At 44.9% G+C, this 21,025-nt stretch overlaps 1 protein-coding gene across 1 annotated transcript in view; it reads left to right on the forward strand.

The window, feature by feature from the left end:
* HADHA (hydroxyacyl-CoA dehydrogenase trifunctional multienzyme complex subunit alpha) overlaps positions 1–18,795 on the forward strand; it is a 42,739-nt gene extending 23,944 nt beyond the window's left edge. The window contains exons 10-20 of the mRNA XM_057743538.1: positions 1,427–1,483; positions 3,161–3,270; positions 6,758–6,892; positions 8,910–9,081; positions 12,247–12,333; positions 15,087–15,227; positions 15,648–15,716; positions 16,491–16,686; positions 17,373–17,487; positions 18,044–18,189; positions 18,277–18,795. Of these exons, the coding sequence (XP_057599521.1) occupies positions 1,427–1,483; positions 3,161–3,270; positions 6,758–6,892; positions 8,910–9,081; positions 12,247–12,333; positions 15,087–15,227; positions 15,648–15,716; positions 16,491–16,686; positions 17,373–17,487; positions 18,044–18,189; positions 18,277–18,422 (1,374 nt within the window). The 3' untranslated portion in view covers positions 18,423–18,795. The remainder of the gene's footprint in view (positions 1–1,426; positions 1,484–3,160; positions 3,271–6,757; positions 6,893–8,909; positions 9,082–12,246; positions 12,334–15,086; positions 15,228–15,647; positions 15,717–16,490; positions 16,687–17,372; positions 17,488–18,043; positions 18,190–18,276) is intronic.
* The last annotated feature ends 2,230 nt before the right edge of the window (positions 18,796–21,025 follow it).

A 21,025-nucleotide genomic window follows, 5' to 3' on the forward strand; every position in this document is an offset into this window, starting at 1 on the left:
TAGATGAAGAGGATGGAAGATGCCTTGGAGGACTGGGGTGGGGAGGGTGGGGGGGACTCGAGGTGGGGGGAGTCAAGGAAGGGAGGGAATACGGGGATATGTGTATAAAAACAGCTGATTGAACTTGGTGTACCCCCCAAAAAATAAAAAAATAAAAAAGAATAGATGAAGAGGGAGTCAAGGAAGGGAGGGAATACGGGGATATGTGTATAAAAACAGATGATTGAACCTGATGTACCCCCCCCAAAAAAAATAAAATTAAATAAATAAATAAATAAATAAATAAATAAATAAATAAAGAAAGAAAGAATAGATGAAGAGAAAGCAGTGCCAGGTAGGATGGGCATTTTGAGCAAAGTTTGAGAGGCCTAGAAAGCATGAGCCTCTTCACGGAACATTGAATGAGATCAGTTTTTGTAGGAGGATAATGAAATGTCCAGAAAGGCAGACCAAAGCTAGAGTTTAGAAGGTAGACAGTAATTAGTTTAAATTTGATCTTTGTCCTATATACATCATAGAGAACCATGTTCATGGTTGTGGGTGAAAATTGATTAGAAAGAGAGACAAAGTAGAGCAATGAACTAGGAAACTCTTCTGGTAATTCAGACTTGAAGTTTGAATAAGACCCTGAGATAGAATAGTAAAAGCAAAAATATGAAGGTAGCAAGAGACTTGACAAAGAGTGCTGGGAGTTAAGTTTTAAAAGTGTTGAGATTAGATATTTCAGGAAATTCAAGCAACAGGAGTTTAGGCAGAGAAATCAATTAAGGATATAGATTTATTTGGTTTTTTTTTAATCACCAGTAAATTATGGTGATTGAGTACAGGGTTATTTCTTTTATACTTACATTGTACTTCGGATAGTACTTACCCCAAATGTTAAACTGAATTTCGTGGAGCTCATGATTCATGTGATAAACTACATGATGTTCCTGAGGAAGAATGAATAGAGGCGGGGAAAGGGCTGAAAGTGGAATTTGGGGACCTGCCCACATTTGGAGAACAAGAGAGGAGCTGGAAGAATAATTCAAGCAGGAGGGAAAGGAGCTAAGAGGAAAAGGGAAGCCTGTTACTGGACTCAGGGGTGATGGCAACTCTTTCTCTGACAAAATAACAGTATTCAAAGGATAAGGAGGTGGAGATTGAGCTGTGGAACCTCTGTGTTTTTTTCTTTTTCTGACTTTTTAATTCTCTTTCCTTCTGTTTTATTTCTTTCCATTTTGTGCTAGCTTCAGCAGTAGCCTCAGAGATGGAGAATTAAGTCAGTCTTAAGCAGTAAGGCACTCAGTCCTCTTCTCTTTCTCACTCCACTCTGGACTTTTGACTTGCTCTTTAAAGACGAACAACACTAGCAATTTTTTTCAGCATTATTGTACATCTCGGCAATCCATTCCAACAAGGAATACGTGCTTTGTATGTTTTTCAGGTAGTGAAGACTGGGATCGAGCAAGGGAGTGATGCTGGCTATCTCTCTGAATCTCAGGTAAAGTTATTTCCTTTCCACGTTTATTAAAGACAGGAAAACCAAGATCTACAATGCTGTGTGCAAAATTGAAAAAAGAAAAAGTATTCAAAGCCTAGTAAGAAATGTTTTCTTCCAGTGATTGTCATTTCTTACGATCAATCTCAGTGAGCAAATAGGTGCTAAGAAAAGCGAAGTGGTCCCCAGCTATTTGAACTTGCTCTTAGTAATGAGGGTATAACGAGGAAAAGCAGGGGGAGAGTTATAATCCTTTCCAAAGGAATCATTTGGACTTCTTGTTCTGTAGTTGGGCTGGTTTTGTTGTGATAAAATGAGTACACTGATAGAAAAATATGGTTCTTACTTGTTAGGGCCCGGAGATAAAACTGTGAAGCTCAGCCTCCCTTAGGTGAATTAGGAAATGTTTTGCAGCCACTAAAACAAGAAAACAAAGCAACACGTGAACCAACCTCACCCCTTCCTAACTTCCTAACAAGTTGGTGGTTTTGTAGATTTTAGTGGTTTGGGTTGTTTTGGAGTTTTAAGCAATCACTGAAGGATAATTGCTCTTCGATAATAGAACAAAAGGTATCTGAAGAGTTCAGGACAAGTTCCAGAGAAAGCATTTCTTATACTGGGTTGCTTACTGCAGTGCACTCTGATTAATTCTTTTACGTTATAACCAGGTACACGTATACATATATACAGAAAGATTGAAGCATATTTCACAAAATAATTAGCCTGTACACCATACACTCAGTATTTTCTATCTATTCTACTTATCACTACCCACTCACTAAATCATGACCACTGATGGGTTTCTACCCATGGTTTGAACATCACTGGTTTATTGAATAGAACCTACTTTGCCAAGATTAGTAGAGCATTGTTTCATTTTCTACTCAAACAAGAAGGCAATATTATTAGAAGGATTCCTTCTTTGAAATGCTTTCTGTAACCATGTAATCGTACCAGTATATTCGAGTGATATTGATGATGGCAATAGCTAACATTGAGACCCAGTCATTTTACTAGTGTTTTCATTTACTTTCCTCAACAACACTGTAAAATAGGTAGTGTTTTTCCCATTTTAAGGATGAGGAAAGCTTCCCAACTGGGAAATGACAGGGCCAGGCTTTAAACCCAGTTCTTTCAAATACAGACTCTAAATCTTGTGCTCGTACCCACTAAGTTGAGACTTGTTCTCTGTCAGTGTTAAGGTGCTTTCAGAGTGGTAGATATCGCCTGGGGCAGCCTGCTACCTTGGAAAGAGAGCTGGAGTTGGGGGTCATACTGCTTGGGTTCAGGTTCTGTTTCCTTCCCTTTGAGGCAGTGTGGCTTTGAGCAAGGTCACTTAATTTCTCTGAGCCTCCTCTTCCCAGGCTTTAAAATGAGAGCGGTGGTTGAAATGATTGGTCCATTTTGCCTCTGACACTAATTCCATGAAAAAAGTTACCACAACCTCTGGTGTAGAGAATCTGAGAGCTCAGTTATATCCAAAACTCTTCAAAGCGGTAGTCGGAAGTGGGACAGATGAGGAGAGTGAAGGAAAGACCCTCAGCAGGAAACCGACTTCTGCAGCTCAGGACCTGAGGCTTTGTACGTGTTACCTCTGCTTTGCAGAGAAACGGACCCAAAAGAATCCACGTCTCCAAGACTGGGAAGTTCTACCTTTCCTTCTTCCCCTTTACTTTCCAGAAATTTGGAGAGCTTTCAATGACCAAAGAATCAAAAGCCTTGATGGGACTTTACCGTGGTCAGACCCAGTGCAAGAAGAATAAATTCGGAGCTCCGCAGAAGGAGGTTAAGTAAGTTCAACTCTACCTAGGAATCCCCTGTGGATTTCAGCACGTGCTAATAAGCTTGCCCCTGAAGATCCATAGAGCTAGATTTGTACCTTCAGTCTTGCCCTAAACCTCTTCTGACCTAAGCACATTAGATCCCCATTCCTACCAAGGACTTTTTGGCTTTCATAGTTCTGCCTGTTCTGTTTTCTCCAGGCCTCTCTAATAGCTCCTGTAGAGGCATTATTGTCTCACTGTTGATGTCCCCTAGAAATCTGCTTTAGGTTCCCCTTCCTAAACCAAACACACACACTCCATCCTGTTTAGTGACCTTGTTTCTCCCTGTGACTTGAGATACCATCTCTGGGAACTCACACTTCTCCCTCATTAAAAAACATAAAGCCTCATTCTAGTCTTTAAAGGCTTGTCCTTCGTTTAGCTTACAGCCTAAACATTTGAGAGTCTGCTTACCTTTCATACCTATTCTCTTAAGCAAGGCTTTCAATGTTATGCTGCCTAAATAGCTCTTCAGCATCTTAAGTTTAGTAATGCCCCTAAACTCGCCCCCTTGCTCAGTGGTTCTTAACCTGGGCAGTGTTGCCACCAGGGGACATTTGACAATGTCTGGAAACATTTTTGGGTGTCATAACTGGGGAGGGAGGGCTGGTACTGGCGTCTGGTGTCTGGAGGCTAGGAATGCTGCTAAACATCCTACGGTGCACAGCATAACACCGCAACAAAGAAGCATCCAGTGCAAAATGTCAGTAGTGCTGAGGTCAAGAAACACTGTTCTAGCTGAATTGCAGAGAGGGATTTGTGAAAATAGCTAACGTTACTACCTTTTCCAACCCTTCAGCTTTAATGAGATTACATTCCAAAGCAGAAGAAGAAATTGATAAGAAGTCCAAGTGAGACACAAGATTCTAGCCAAGAGGGCTGATTTCCAGATTAGAATATGGAATACAACCGTGACTGCTTCTCCGGCACACGTGGCGATCGGTATCAGTCAGTTGCCTGTGTTCCACCTAACGCTGACAGTATCTCGCATTCAGTGAGTGAGATAAATTACTTCCATGTTGCAGTGGAATAATGATGGCTACTTAAATTTGCATCTCTTTTCACATCCTACAGAAATCACTCCTAAATTTTTAAAGTGTTTTCTCTTAAGAAACCTAATTAGCCACTCCAGAGTCCCACTGCAGTCTGCATGTAACTCTTACTGTTATATGCAGGTAGTATATAATGCCACCTGGAGAAGCTGTTATGGTGCACCAATGCACAGAAAAGACAGGCAGCATGTATATGAAACTCACATAAGGAGAAATAAGAAAATGAGAATCAAAATACTTAAGCTTATGAAAATTCTGCCCCCAAAACAACCACAATGCAAAAGAAAACTATAGCAGAATGCTTCCAGACTTGAATTATATATCCTTAAATAAATATTTTCAGAAGAAAAAAAAAATCACTTTGAATCAAAAATTCAGAAACTCAAAACTAAGTGGACAGAAAAACAGGATGATGTAAGAGTTGACCTAACTTAGGAAATAAATTGAAGACAAAGGTAGTATCATCTCAGAAATGAAGGTTAAAATACAAGGTACACAAAGCAGAATAGGTTGCACCAAAAATTTAATAAAGAACATTGAAGAAAGGCTGTCCCCCTTCCTTCTTTCCCAGTTGTCAGTAATAGTTTCACTTCTGTCTCTCTAGGCCTCTTCCCCCCTTGCTTCGGATAATAATTTGAATTCCTTATCTGTTTTCTCTTTATAAGTTAATTTTTTATACAAAGAATGCCTTTTTATTCTCCTTTTAAAAAAATCTATTATAAATAAGTTTAAATACTAGATGAATCGGTCTTGTGTTTATGGTTTGAATGTATTTAATACATTGATAAAAGGGATGCTTTAGTATGAATCCTGTAACTTGCACTTTTTAGTCAGTGGTACAACTTGGAGACTGTATGTGGGCACATACCAGTTAACTCATTCCTTTTCATCTACTGACGGATTGATGGCTGTTTCCAATTTTTCATTATTGTAAACATTGTATGACTCTTCATCACAGCATGTCATCTTGTGCATAAGTGCATTTCTCTAGATAGTAAAATTACTGTCATAGAGGATGTAATTTTTGGTTTTCATACATTTGACCTCCTATATAAGGCAAAGTATACTTCCATCAGCCATGCATGAAAGAACCAATTTTTTTACATCCTCACTGATACTTTCATAATTTTTGCCAATCTGATGGGGAGAGAATACCTCATTTTAATTTGCATTTCCCAGATTATTAGGGAGATTGGGCATTTTATTGGCAATTTTTCTTCTTTCGTGAATTGCTTTATATAAACCCTTGCCCATTTTACTGGGTTGTCTTTTTTCATTGATATGTGTGTTCTTTGTATTTCCCTGGCAGTAATCCTTTGTCTTCTCTACGTGTTACAGATTTCTTCCTCTTCTGTGGTTGTCTTAATTTTTGTGGGTCATTTGTCAAACAAATTTTTAATTTTGATGCAGTAAATATATGAAGAATTTTTTCAGCTCCTATCCTGTATATTTTTCTACTCTGTTTTCTCATGTTCTCCAGTTAACACTTAACACTCACCGTATAAATGTGTGTATTGTCACAAAGCTGCATCTGGAAGATGCTCCCAGGAGTTGAAATGAAGTTTCCTTTTCAGGCCTTGAGTATGATTTTTGAGCCTCATAACCAGAATTGTTAGGAACGAAACAGCTCTGATTTAGGTCTACAGCGTTGTAAACTTGGGCTTCTATTTTTGAAGGAAATTGTTCTGAAAATAGTTTTTTAATTATTTATGGGAAAATGGCCTATTATTCCAGAATTATGGAATACTAAAAAGTCATCAGACGTGATCTCTGTCCCTCAAATTTAGTTGAGGAGACAAAAATAATGTACATGAAGCCATTCCAAAATACTATGGGGTAAGCCAAATGGTCTTGACAAGTTCAAGAGGAATTCAGGAGTGGAAAAGGCAGCAGTGTGCATCTATGGAGGTGTTTGAGGGAGGGGTAAGGTCTGGAAGCAAAGAAACTATCCGAGAGGCTTTTGAACCCAATTCAGGTAAGGGGTGAAAAAGACACAGATTCCAGGAGAAATGAAAGATGTCTGGAAAATGGCAAAATCACTAGTAAGTAAGTAGTTGGAAGAAGAGAGATTAGTCTTTGGGCATGTCACTGCAAGTTGGCTTTTGTTTGAAGAAAAATACTAATGTTAACGTAAGCGTAATCGAGGTGGTTCTGTTTTCAGTGATCTCAGGCATGGTTGAAGATCAGTATAATTCTGTCTTCTTGGGTAGACCAATTCTTTTAGACCTAATGGATTTTTGCATTTAACTTTGAAAACCAATCATTTATGAAAGGTATCTTTTTATAGATAAAAATTATTTTAAATATCAGTGGGTTTATTGGATGATAACCTGAGCAATCTCCCACTTTTACTGAATTAATTAAGAGTTTTTACCAAAAGTCATTTCATCTTTTCCTTTCAGGCAGCTCGCCATTCTTGGCGCAGGGCTGATGGGGGCCGGCATTGCCCAAGTCTCAGTGGATAAGGGCCTACAGACAATACTTAAGGATGCAACGCTAGCCGCGCTGGGGCGAGGACAGCAACAAGTGTTCAAAGGGTGAGCCTGCTCTCTGCCTTTGCTGGGAGAGTAGAATGTATGTTGGTTTTTGCTGTCAGTTTCCTTTTTCCTGAACATGGTCTGTACTGGATACTCCACAGTTAGTGTCATTTCCTTTGATCTTTAGAAATGCTAATTTCTTGTCTCTTTTTTTTTTTCATTGTTGCAGACAATGTTATTATAAATCATTAATATCATTGGAGTCTGTAGTCTTTGAGTGCAGAAGAGAAAACCTTACCTATTAGGTGTGTTTAAATGCCACATAGTTTACTCTTTGATATCGGACTAGAAAGTCTCATGTTTGTGAATTTTAATTGCTATATTGTTATGGAATACTGAAACAGCATGACTGTGTCTGTGGAGAGAACTGAGATCAGGATATGAGGAAACGTGTAACCGCACCTTGAAGGTGGAGCTGGGATCAGAACTCGTGACCCTCATCTTTCTTGACTGGCGTCACTGTAGAGAAGCAGTTAACTGATTCAGCTCCGCAATGTCTGGATCTTGTGGAGTGTGTGTCCATCTTACTTCTGAATTAAGAAACGGAGAATATTATTCTCCCTCCTGCCTGTGTCCCGCCCCCCCCACCCCACCCCGCCAATACACACATACTGCCTGTTTTGCAGAGAGGGAGAATGGAGCAGCACCTTGGCTAAACTGGGAATTGGTTTCAGTTCATTTCTCTGCTTCAGTGTAATCGGCGGTCTGAGGCTGGCTGCACTTTGATAGTCTTGGATGTGACTTTTAGCTGAGTGAGCTTTTTATTTCTTAAATGGATTATGTAGCTTGAGTGTGTTTTTGCCCCCTTTTCTGCAGAGGCTCATATATTGCTCCCATATTACTGAGCCGGACCTGGCAGGGTTAACCATGTTGCCAGATTCTGACCCCCCAAAATGGCATGTGCTCGATAACACCATTGCCCTGAGGCTAGCATGCAAGTGTTCCCAGACAGCATTTCGTATAGTCACCAAAGTGAGAAATTGCTGCTCTACAGCTGCTTCCCCCTCCATCTCTTGGATCCAGCTGTCCTGGGTGTCCCTTTTACCTTAGAGACATCAGGCTGCGGTGAGTGCCCCTCACCCTGCTGCTGACTTGGGACATACCACGTTTCCTGTCCTCTCTTGGGAATAGTTTCCTAAGGCATTAGAATGAGCGCAGCTAATAATGTTTCGAACTCTCACAAGCGTCTCGGTTGCTGACTGCTGACATGATTGTCAGAAACCAGGATATTTGAATCCATACTCTTAAGACTTTGACTGCTTCTTTGAAGTTACCTCGTGGCTTTAATTTTTCTTTTGGTTAAGGAAACTAGTGAATGGGGTGTAGCTTCATTCTTCATTCAGAGGAAAACCTCTAGGTCATTTATTCTGAAAGTGAGGTCAGATTAAAATGTAAGAGAGCCTATTTTCCTTGGAAATAAAAAGCAATCAGTTAAGTGAGTAGCAGGAATCCTTTTTCGCTTTCTATGGGAAAGAAGAGACCTTGAGTTAATATTTTATGTAATCAGTCTAATGTGCTACAAGGTGCTGACCAGGAAGTGATTCAAGAACGTAAGAAATAATGCTTGGTCTCTGTCCTCTAGTAGATCACAATTACAGAATAACGATATATAAGTAAATATAAACTCATGTGGTCTGTTTCCTCTATTGTAGGTAGAGAATTACTAGAGCTGCTCTTTCGTTTGCAATTCTGATGTTCATGTTTACCCCTCTAGGCAGATTTAGCTGTTGTATGAATGATATCATTATGCAGGCTGGGCATTTAGAGGCATCTCAAGGTAGGAAGAATGTGGATATGGAGGGTCAACCTGTTTGAATCCTGGTACCTTCCCTTCACTAGCTCTTGCACCACAAATCCTTCTGAGCCTCTTTGAGCAACTCAGCTCCCTCAAAATGGGGGTGACATAGCACCTCACCGAGTTGGTGAAAAACACATAGCACACTGTCTGGCCCATGGACACTCAATAAAAGTTAGTTTCCTGTTCTCCCCCTCTGACTAGGAATGTGTTTTTTTCTAGACTGAATGATAAAGTAAAGAAGAAAGCGCTAACATCATTTGAAAGGGACTCCTTTTTCAGCAACTTGACTGGGCAGGTCAATTACCAGGGTTTTGAAAAGGCTGACATGGTAATTGAAGCTGTTTTTGAGGACCTCAGTCTTAAGCACAAAGTGCTCAAGGAAGTAGAAGCGGTAAGTAAGGGGCCTGCTGTACTGAATCCTAGCATAGTGCGTGGAGAACACAGAGATGGGGTTTTTAAAGGAACTATAGGAAACTCCTAAAGGAACTATAGGAAACTATAGGCCCTTTTTATAGGGCCATTCATTCCCAAACATAAGTTTTTATGTGAACCCATGCACACTGTGTATAAAGGTCAAATTCAAGTCCTAAGGGAAGACAGACAAGTAGCTTATTAACCTAAGCAGGGGTTCATTAGCCTTATGTGGGAGTTCAGTCACCCAGACATACAAATAACTTCATGGACTGTAGCCAGACGTCTTGACATTTTTGGTTGGCTACAAGCTATAACTAAACTAATTCAGGTACAGGCAGCCGAGGAAATAGGGGAGAAACAGTTTCTGTAGGCAGGATTCAGATGCTCGTTTTATGGAAATGCTGCTTTGGTCTTGAGCCCAAATGCTGTACATAGTTAACTCTTCAGATGGGATGACGTGAACAAAACAAGTATGAAGGAAGAGGAAAGAAGGAAAGACGATATGGCAGTAACCCCAGCAGGACCTTAACTAGCTTACAGTTAAATAAACACAGTGTAGATTAGTAAATGGTGTAAATAAAATGGCACTGACTTGGCAGCATTCTAGGTGTCTTGAGTAGTGGGCTGTACTCCTAGACTCCCTTCCATGTGAGGACAATCTCTTGCTCTACTGAAAACTGAACCTGGGGACTTCCCTGGTGGCGCAGTTGTTAAGAATCTGCCTGCTGGTGCAGGAAACACGGGTTCCATCCCTGGTCTGGGAAGATCCCACATGCCACAGAGCAACTAGGTCCATGTGCCACAACTACTGAGCCCGAGCACATAGAGCCTGTGCTCCACAATAAAAGAAGCCACTGCAATGATAAGTCCTGTGTGCAGCAACAAAGACCCAATGTAGCCAGAAAAAAAAAAAAAACTGAACCTAAGGAGGGTTTAGAAACTAAAGACAAGCAGTTCTGTTTGGGACAGATTCCACTTGTGAAACATACATTCCAAAGATCTTTTTTTTAGACAGAGTGTGATGTAGATTCAGCTGAGGAAGAAGATGCAGAAGAGAGAGGTAGGTGTGTGTTCCCTCTGTGAGGTGGCATTGCAGTGGAGACATGTACACAGCGTTCCCGGGGCTTTGGGGGCACTTCTGAGCCAGTGGAAGGTAGACTGAGGGGCAGCAAAAGCAGACACAACCATTTACCACTAAAACAGCATTTGCCACCTGAGTGGATGATGGTATTTGCTTTTGGAAAATCAGGGTTTGGGAGTATCCAAGTGTAGAAAAATTTGTTAGTTTTAGCAACTGGGAAGCCAGTGATACAGGGAAAAGAAAGAGAAGAGGGATTAGATCAAGAGAAGTGCAGACTGAACAAATCAATATAGTAGTTCCCACTGAAACATAAAGGTGAAGAGAGAAGAGAAGAAGAGAAAAAGAAAACTGAAGGGGTTTTATATGTCCGTGCCGTCCACAGAGGGAAGGAACCCAGGGGAAAGGGAGCAGACAGAGATGAGAAAGGATATTCGGGGAACCATGTATTTTTAGCAGAGAGTAAGAAAAGAGTAGGAAGATTATTGCTAAAGGTAAAATCCAAAATGTTACATATGTTGTAGTTATTTATGTAACATGTCAGAAGCCTTTACCTTTTTAGTGAAGCTAGTGAAATCATCTAAGGTAGGAGATACTCAAAGAAGTTTTTCAGAAGGTATAGAAAAGAGCAAGGTCTAGAACAGATCTGTATTTAGGAACTCAAAGAATTTCAGGTGAAAGACCTTTAAGGAGGGCGTCAAGTCCATCCTGTCACCTGGCCTCTGCTTTCTTTATAGGAAAATGGGAAAGCTGAATCCACATAGTGTCCTTGGGGATTTAAAACTTATCTTCCTCTCCACAGAACTAAAGAAACCACTCCTTTGATATCTTCATAATCCTTGTCTCCAGACCCCACACGGTCTTGGTTGTCTCCTTTCTCTTGGCGTGTGACAAACCACTGCAAAAACAACAACCTTTTTACAGTTCTGCAGTTAGGGCAGGGCTCTGAGAGGCAGCTGGCCCTCAACCCCATGTGGCTTCCCGGTGGGGCACTCATGGGACTGCATTCAGCTGAAAGTTTGGTCAGAGCACCTCCCTCTCCCCGTGGCCTGTGCTCCCTTAGTGGTCAAGCCAGAACTTCTCTGCAGAAAGCCTGAAAGCAGAGCAGAAGCCAGTGGGCTTCATAAGGCGAGGCCTGGAACTGGCAGTCACTTTCTGCTGCTTTCCATTGGGAAAAGCAGGTCACAAGCCAGCCCAGATTTAAGGGGAGGGGAGAGAGACTGCTCTGGGTGGGAGGAGAGACCCACATGTATGAGCTGGGGAAGGATTGTTGCCAACCATTTTTGGAGACATTGGTTTACTCTTCATAGAGAATTTTATCACCATTAGAAACCATACCACTAAAAATGCAGCTTGAGACTATGTTCACTTTCTGCCAGGCTCTATTTTTGACTCACAGTCTACTTTTGATTAAATAAGATCATGGGCTCTTTAACACAAGTTTACTGCCAAGCCAGTTCTTGCCCATTGGGTGCCCATTCAGTTCTTTTTTTTCTCCTTTTTTTTCACAAAATCTTAAAGCAGTACTTTACCTTTATCCTCATTATAATTGATCTTGTTTTACACTCAGTTTTTCAGTGTGTTGAATGTATCTTGAACCTTGATTCTCATCTCTGATGTTAGGACTCTGCCTGCCCAGATTTGCACAGATTTAACAGGTGTGCCTTCCATGTTTTTCATCCAAGTATCTGAATAAAAATATGAAAAAGTTGAGATTGTGGGCAGGATGCTAAGACAGTCTACATTTGACACTATTCTCTAGGTTGATAAAGCTAATAGTAGTATTCATACACTGTAGACATAATTATAGTGGTGTACCATTTCTTAGTAACACGTGTAATATGAAATACACACGTGTAACATGAAATACATGCATTGTAACATGAAATACACACGTAACATGAAACGCGCATGTGTGTAACATGGAATAGGCATGCACATTATGGTTTGGTCTTACAAAGGTGAAGGGTGAGCAGGGCCCAGGTGTCACTCGTTGGCTTTGCTTTGGATTCGAGTCATCTCCCAGGTGTACATGACACATTTTTAAATGCTTTTCTCCTGCAGGTGATTCCCGATCACTGTGTCTTTGCCAGCAACACATCTGCTCTCCCAATCAATGAAATTGCTGCTGTCAGTAAAAGACCTGAGAAGGTAAATTCTGAACAGAGGAAAACCCTGAAATGTTCTGCTGCTTCAGGCTCCTTGATGAAGGCTTAGAACGTGAGAAGGGACTGGTATGGATTATGAAGTGGATGAGGGTGATGATGTAGTCCCAGAAACTGGGCACAGAAGAGCTAGTACTGTGACCAGTGTGCGATGCAGGAACAAGTGAAGTTCAACTAAAATATACCTTTATAGGTGATTTGCATCCCTAATGGGTATTATTATTCAGGTTCAGACTATAAAACCTACTTTTATAACAGTTGGGTTTTGAAAGGTACGCCCTAAAATAAGAAGAGATGCTCCAAGATAACACTTGAGCTACAGAGTAGACTTTGGTGACTGTCTGGGATGGGTGTGGTTCCAACTCCAGGTCCAGGGATGGAAGGTCAGGGCGTGTGGTGGCGTGTGTCCACCATGGGTTTGCTTAGAGCTTCTACCCAGGACATGAGCGGGGTGGGTGTAGAAGCACTTACAGTGAATATATGGAATGATGCCTGGAAATTATCTTTGGGCTTCTGCGCTCTACCAGAGAAATCAAGTGAAATCATTCAAGGAGAAATAAAGCTGTTCGCCTCTCTGGAAGGTACCAGTTAGCCTCAGCTAACCAGAACCAGCCCAAAGTAGGCAGGAAATATAAAAGGCCTTTAAGCAGCTGAAACTGTTAATACACAGTCCGTGTACTAAAAACACAAAGGTCTGTTTCTGTCCTAATAGCTGGCTAACACGGGGCCATCTTCTTGCTTAGCACGTAGCAGATTCGAGGTGACGCGGGCCTGATAGAGTCGGGCTCAGTGACGGCAGGAGGAGGTCACGGGGAGAAGTGGCAGCTGATAGTGTGGCCCTGAGGGGGATACAGACACGGAGGAAAGGCCGATGGACCACCTGGCCACGTCATAATCACTCACAGCAGCTCCGCAGCACCTAGGACAGCAGAGGGGCCCTTGTTGTTGTGCCTTAGACGCCAAGCTCTCATTCTGCCCCGTGGAGCGGGACAAGCATCACCCTTTGCAGTCCTCGCCCCCAGGAACCTTAGCTGTTATCACCTGCTTGCCTATGTCTTTCATGTGCGAGTAAGGCCAAAGGGGCACAAGTAGGGCAACCAACACTCTTGGTTTGCCCAAAACTGACAGCTTTCCCAGGACACGGGCCCTGCGGTACTTCAACTGGGAACGTCCCAGCAGTCCAGGACAAAGTTGGTCACCTTTTGGCACAACTGTTTTGAGAGATAGAAATAGGTTTGGCTTGGGGTAGTGATTATGTGGGTAGATACACAGTTGTCAGAACTCATCAAACTGAACACTTTAAGATCTGTGCATTTTATTGTATATAAATTATACATGGTAAAGGCTCGTTCCTTTTGCTCAGGAGTACAGTCTGAATCAGATCCTATCTTTTTAAGTGTTTTAGACATAAGTAGAAGAATAATTTAGATGTTAGAAGCAACTTTTGGATTGGTAAGTTGATGTGACATTTAAGCGAGCCACGTGTTACACAGCAGGAAGTGGGCAGGCTGCGGAGACAGGTCAGCCTCGGTGGGATCCCACGCTGCCGTTTACCAATGACCCTGAGCCACTAACTTTAACTTCCTGACGTCTTTCTTCCTCATCTAGATAGTTACACTGACTCGTTCACAGAGTCGTAATGGATTAAATGTAAAGGATAAATGATAAATGTACTAATGAACGGTGAGTAGTAAGCAGTCAGTCGGTGGTAGATACTAGTTGTACCTTGTAGCTACAGTGGGGGCAGGAGGGAAAAGCGATAAAGTAATGAATGGACTTCTTTCACAGTTTAGGTGTGAAGACTAGCTCATTGTTAGCTTAATGAGACTGTTGGCGCACTTCCGCATGTATCGGAATTACCTGGAGGGCTTCTTAAACACAGATCTGGGTCTTGCCCTGGAGTGCCTCATTCAGTAGGTCTGAGGAGGCCCTGAGAATCTGCAGTTCTAACATTCCCAGGTGATGCTAGTGCTGCTGGTCTGGGTTTGACTTTGGGAATTACTAATTTAAGGGAATTTGAGAAATGTTATTTAAACCCAGCACAGCCGTCCCTCGGTATCCGTGGGGGATTAGTTCCAGGACCCCCAGCAGATACCAAAACCCACAGAAGCTCAAGTCCCTTAAATAAAACAGTATAGTACAGTGAATACAGTCAGCCCTCTGTATCCTCAGGTTTCACACCTAGTAATTCAAACCAATTGGTTGAATCTGATTCAACCAGTTGGATCGACGGTTGGTTGACCCTGTGTATGCGAAATTCATGGATACAAAGGGCCAACAGTATCCTCATGGTGAGACCCATCTGTGTAAAATCCAAATACATCTCTGACAGTCCAGCATATTAAGTAATTTCTGCCTGTCTCCCCCCACCCCCATAAAAAGTGGACCCTGTCACCCAAACCATCACCATCATTAATATAAATGGAACCCTTGTTCATTCTTCCCCAGTAAATCTAATTTGGACTTCAGCTGCGATTTTGGCGTTAATTGTTGGTAGGATCCATTGTCCTTAGTGAAAAGCCCTAGAAGCAGATGGAAGAGAATTCCAGTTAGCTCTCCACTGAACACACTGGACTTTTAATCAAAGAACCATGGAACCAAACCAGTTGATTCTATCAAGCAGTATTCCTGTATTACAACCGCCTTTCTCTGCAGTGCTTTCCTAGCAAAAAAAAAGAATGCTGTTAGTATCCCCTCTCAGAGTTCTTCAATCTGTCGGTGTTTTGTCCCCCTTGCCAGGTGATTGGCATGCACTATTTTTCTCCTGTGGACAAGATGCAGCTGCTGGAGATTATCACAACTGAAAAAACTTCTAAGGACACAACTGCTTCCGCTGTAGAAGTTGGTCTCAAGCAGGGGAAGGTCATCATTGTGGTTAAGGTAAGGAGCTGTGTGTCAGAGCAGCAGATTCAGAAAAGTTCTATGAAGACTCCTTATATTTCCAGGCTTGTTTATAACTCTTCAGGTCAAATATACCAGCTTTTGATGTGATTTCCCCTTGGTCATCTACCGTGTGGACAGTGGTGTGACTGTACTGCTGAGTCAGGGTCTGGGACATGGCAGGTTCTCCTAGCCACTGCAGAACTTTCAGGTGACCGTGACACTATCTGCTGTGCTCTTGGATTTAAGCCAGGCTGTCCCTGGCTGTGGCGGCCCCTGCAGTTTAATATGAATGATTCTGACCGAAATTATAAATCACCTTGAATTTGGAAATGGCTCCTGGGACAGAGAGACCATTTTCAGACTTGGGCAGTGTCCACAGCTGAGGGGCCCGTGACCTCCTGTTCTCTCCCTTGGCAGGATGGACCTGGCTTCTATACCACCAGGTGCCTCGCACCCATGATGTCTGAAGTCATCAGAATTCTCCAGGTTGGTATCCATCTCAGAATGTTTGAGGCATCTTCCACTCTGAAACTAGTTTTCCAAACTGGTAATGTCAAGGTGAGGAGCAGGCTTCCTTCTGATACACTTCTCCAAGAAGGCCCTTTGGTGCCCTCCCTTTCCACCACAGTGTTGGGAAGTCACGGGCTAATGCCACACTAAAATGGACAGAATTTTAGCTCCATTCCCTCAGCGGCCTCCCTGCTCCAGTAAGCCAAAGTCCTCCAGACATGCTCTACGTGCTGTTTATGCATCCCCAACCAGAACAGGGCGCATATGCTCTGATTGGTGCTGCATCTGCTTCTGCCGCACACAGGCCCCTCTGGTGGCCAGACAGGTCGGTCACTGATGGCAAGGGCATGGCCTCTCCTTGTTGGGCTCTTATCAGACTTGGGGATCACAGGACTCTGCAGCACTGCTCCTCAGCACTGTCTCTTCTCTCAGCATCAGGAAACTTAGCCCCGTCTGGCATGGAATCTCGTTATTCTTGAGATTCAGGATTGCAAACAAGAAAATGAGTAATTTGTTCATCTCTAGACTCCCTTAAAATGCTGTAGGTTAGGAAATTCCCAGACTTTCCTCTGTGGCTCCCAAACCTCTGTGTGCTTCCCTGAGTGAAACAGCCCCAGTGCTGGCCCTGGCCAGGTGGCACCCAGAAGAGCAGTGGGTGCTGCACAAGGCTGTCTCTGAGGGCAGCACAAGGAGCCCTCAGGGGAATCTGGGACTGCCTTCCCCTGAGGTCCCGGCTTTACTTCCCATCAGGAAGGAGTTGGCCCTAAGAAGCTGGATTCCCTAACCACAAGCTTTGGCTTTCCTGTGGGCGCTGCTACTCTGGTGGATGAAGTTGGCGTGGATGTAGCAAAACACGTAGCGGAAAATCTAGGCAAAGTGTTTGGAGAGCGGTTTGCAGGTGGAAGCCTAGAAGTGCTGACGCAGATGATATCCAAGGGCTTCCTGGGTGAGTAGCCGCAAAGAAACGTCATAGCACCATTCGTGCCAGAGTTGCCGAGACCAGAGAGTTGCAGAAGGCAACTCAGTGTGAAAGAGTGTTTTTTCTAAACATAGAGCCCACTGTCATAGGGAATTTAAAAATGATTTCATGACAACCTCTTCTTAGGCTGGACCTGTAGATTGTGGACAAAAGGCAGATCTCTGGCCTCTTGAGGCTCTGCCCTGCCTGAGCTGTGCAAGACTGACAGGAGTTTCATCATGCCCAAGGCCTCTACTACATCCGCGATACTGCAGGAGCACTGCAGGCTTCCATGTTATGTTGTCTGACCACCTGTGTGGAGGAAGTAAACCCCTAAGTAGAGGATGTAATTGAGGCCCACCAGAGAGGTGGCTTTCTCTCTTGGCGAAGTAGCAGCGAAATCAACACTAGGGCCTGGTGTTGCATATCTGGACATGAAAGCTCACCCATGTGGCCTTTCCCACCCAGATGGACAGCTTTCCAAGCCCCAGGAAACACAAGCTTTTTTTCTCCTCTGCCAACTCTTCTGACAAGCACTGATTTCTAGGGTAGGCTAGATCTACCAATTCAGGAATACAGAAAAGAAGCTAGGGCTTTCTAGCAGACTAGCAGAAAAGAGAATTTTCAAGCCCAGGCTCTGGGAATGTGTAAGTCCCTTTTCTTGCTTCTTTTAGGTCGCAAGTCCGGGAAGGGCTTTTACATCTACCAGGAGGGTGTGAAGAATAAGAATTTGAATTCTGACATGGACGGTGTTTTGGCAAGTCTGAAGGTGCCTCCTCGGCCTGATGTGTAAGTTCATTTGAGGAGCTGTTGGTGCGGAAGTGTGTTTCTTACCAGCCAGAAGCTTCTTAGAGCCTCTGCCATTGTTTTCATTGTGACCACCGTACATGACTTGAGAGGACCTTCCTGATGCTTAATGCATTTTACCCTTCCACGTTCCGCCTCATCCTCTACCAGGCATCAGGGTAAGGACGGCAGCTGAGCCTTGGGAGGACCCCTTGGGAAGCCTTCCCTCTCAAGGGTCCCAGAGAGAAACTAGAGAGACAGTTCTCCTAGGCCTGCTCACCCTCCACACTGTTTATTATCATTTGTAATCAGCAGCTATTAACGTCAAGGGATACTGTCTGCCCTGCCGGACCCTGTTCTCACTGCTCACTTTCCGGTTAATTACAGCAAGTAGCCTCTGCTGACTTTTTCCAAGGGCGGCACCTTCTCTAGAGTTGGAGGTTCACCAAGGCCGGCCTGGAGCCCCAGCAACACCAGCCCTCACTCCCGTTCTGCCACAGGGCTCCTGCATCCTCCCCTTTTACTCCTCCTCTCCCTGAATGTCTCTCCCTGTTGGCAGCTCCTCGGATGAAGACATCCAGTACCGCCTGGTGAGCAGATTTGTGAATGAGGCCGTCCTGTGCCTACAGGAAGGAATCTTGGCCACACCTACAGAGGGAGACATCGGCGCGGTGTTTGGGCTCGGCTTCCCTCCCTGTCTTGGAGGTCAGTCTTGCAAGTCGGGAAGGCAGCTCACTTTATCCCAGAGCTCGTTTTGCTTCTCCTTCCACAAAGTCCTATTTCTCCATTTAGGGCCCTTCCGCTTTGTGGACCTGTGCGGCGCTCAGAAGGTAGTGGACCGGCTCCGGAAGTACGAGGCTGCCTATGGAAAACAGTTCACCCCGTGCCAGCTGCTCCTGGACCACGCCAGCAGCCCTAACAAGAAGTTCTACCAGTGAGCAGGCCCTCCACCCCGCTGACCCACCCACTAACGCCAACTACAGCAGCACTGGTCCTTGACAGAGGAGCATCTAGATCTATCAGAGTAACCAGAAGGAAAACAAACTCTGGCATTGGGTGTGCGCCTTGATTAAAGTGCCTTCGGCTATGACTATGTCTCCCTCCCAGGGGAAGTCTGGCTGTGAAGCCATCTGTACTTCATTTTGGAAAGTGGAACCCTCTGTGCTCTCGAAGTTCACACCCCGAGGCCCAGAGTGGCAGCGTCTCTGGAGCCATCCTTGCTGCCTGTTCCTCCCAGGAGGCCAGTGGTGGTGACAGCAACTCTGCACCCGGCCAGATACTTAAAAATAAAAATCAAATGCTTTATCAGCCTCTCTGCCTGCCTGTTGCTTTCTCTGCTGTCTTTGCCTTTCTGGTTTAACCCCCTTTCCTTCAAGGAGTGAGCTGGAATAAAGCCCTGTGCTTTGGGGTAGGAATGTGTTGGGAGAGTCTGGGGCAGCACCTTAAGAGAAACTGCGGTGATGGAAAGTGGGATTTTATGAGCCTGAAGCCTTTTCTAAACTGACTGTATTTAAATGCTTTGGCTGGGCTTCTGCTTACAGTGGGGAAGAGGCCCTGGCTCAGCAGAGCAGTGGGGGAGATATAGAGGACCAGTGTATAGAAGAGGCTGCCCTCCCCAGGCTGCGTGTCCTCATCGCACAGCCTTGCCCAGCTGTCCTCTTGGTGTGACTCATTCACGTGCATGCCTCAGTATGTGGAGCGCCGGCGTTCCGCAGAGGAGGCAGCATTTTCCTGGTCAGTGGATCCTGCGTGTCTTGGCTACCCCAGAGCACGGAAGATGGACGACGCCTGCACAGTGATCACAGGCAGCCCGTGTGACCCACCGCTGCCCCCGCTCTGCTAGAGCCTCCACTCTTCCCCTCCCCCTGCCCTCTGGCGTGGAAAGTTCCTACACTTGTGTTCTGGCAGAAGCAATGCCTGGTCTGAGTAAACAGCTTTGAGGCTCCTCACTGGATCTGGCAGAAGCAGCCACACTGTGCGTGCGTGGAATCATAATGTGAGTCCCTCACACTGCACCGTCTCAACTTTGAGATGTCACCCGTTCCTCCTGCCTCGGCTCCAACTCAGCGTACTTCAATATCCCCCTGGTCCCAGCTCTGCTGTGGGCACTGGCAGGCGGGGAGCTCAGTCCAGCTCCACTCAGTGCTCACAGTTAGTTGCTAGGAAGCTAAACTCTAAAACCAAGGCATCTCAGAGTTGGAATTTCCAGGTGACCCGTAGAAGGTAGAGAACTGACCCTCTACACCAAGGCAATTAACGGGCTCCTGGTGGGGGGGGGGGGGGGGGGCCTGAGGAGCCTCAAGGCAGGCATGTGGACAGGGCAGGAAGTTAAACCTGGTTGGTGGCATGGAGCTTTGAAGTATGACCTTTCGGGTCAGCAGCACTAGGTAGGTGTGTGAGTGGAAATTGACGGTTCTTGTAGTTTAGGGGCTAGTGAGCAGTTTTCAGAAGGGAATGAGGGCCGCTCTACCAGCTGCCTCTGAGGACCGAGTGGGTCGTGTGCACACACGATTTCCAAAGTCCTCTCCTGCCCACGGGCATATCCACTGTGCCAGTCCCCACAGCCCTCAAAGAACACAGCTGACACCCAGAATTCCACTTGTACTACTCTTCAGTGGTCTAGCATTTATTTCTCTAGCCCTGGAGGATTCACTAAGTGATCGGCGAGGAAACCCAACGTCTCAGCATCCCAGTTTCTGTGCTCTCCTTCCTGTCCCCTCCCCTCAGCGCTGAGGCAGCCTCTTTGGGGCATGAGCACCAGCACGGCTTCGCTACTCTTAAGATAGAAAAACACAGGAAATAAATATCTAGGTAAGGCAGACGAGAAGGCTGATATCCCGGGCCTGACACTAAGAGAATTAGTGTGGCTCTGGCAGATGAGACAGGGAAAAGCACGGGGGAAGCGTGGTTGGACGTGACAGCCAACCTGCTCCTGGTGCTGGCAGATCGCTATGCACCAGGGCACCAAGACCTGCTTCCATGCAGGCGAACAAGTGCAGGAGGCCTGAGCTCCAGGAAGATAAAAGCAGGTTTTCCCAAGCCACCGTGCTTTCTCGTTTCTCCCCCATCCCCCCTGTGCCAGGGACAGAAAACCAGGTGAGGACACCATGTGTTTGCCAGAATCAAATGATGGGGCAGGAGACCAACGGGAGTGATTGAAGGCCACCTGCCTCAAGAATCAGGGAGGAGCTGCCCTCAATCCACCTGCTTTTCCATGGAGTCAGTCTTCATGAACTGGACCCAACAGGCAGGATGGAGGGCTAGCTGCAGTGAGCGCGGGGCAGAAGCCAAAGCGCTAGAGACATGGAGCGTCTGCCTCCCTAAGTAGATAAGTAGGTCAAGAGCAGAGCTGTGCTCTTCCAAAGCCATCACCCAAGAACCAGAACCCACAGGTGGAGCCTCTGATGCGCGGGGGCACAGGTTTGTACTTGATACACCTGCGCTCAGGACCCAACAGATGGTAGAGCAGAGGGGGAAGGAGGGCATCCCAGAGATACAGAAATCGGCACCCCGACTCTGGGGCAGCTTAGGTCAAAAGCCC

Source organism: Hippopotamus amphibius, chromosome 7 (assembly GCF_030028045.1).
Source record: "Hippopotamus amphibius kiboko isolate mHipAmp2 chromosome 7, mHipAmp2.hap2, whole genome shotgun sequence".
NCBI classification, from domain to species: Eukaryota; Metazoa; Chordata; class Mammalia; order Artiodactyla; family Hippopotamidae; genus Hippopotamus; species Hippopotamus amphibius.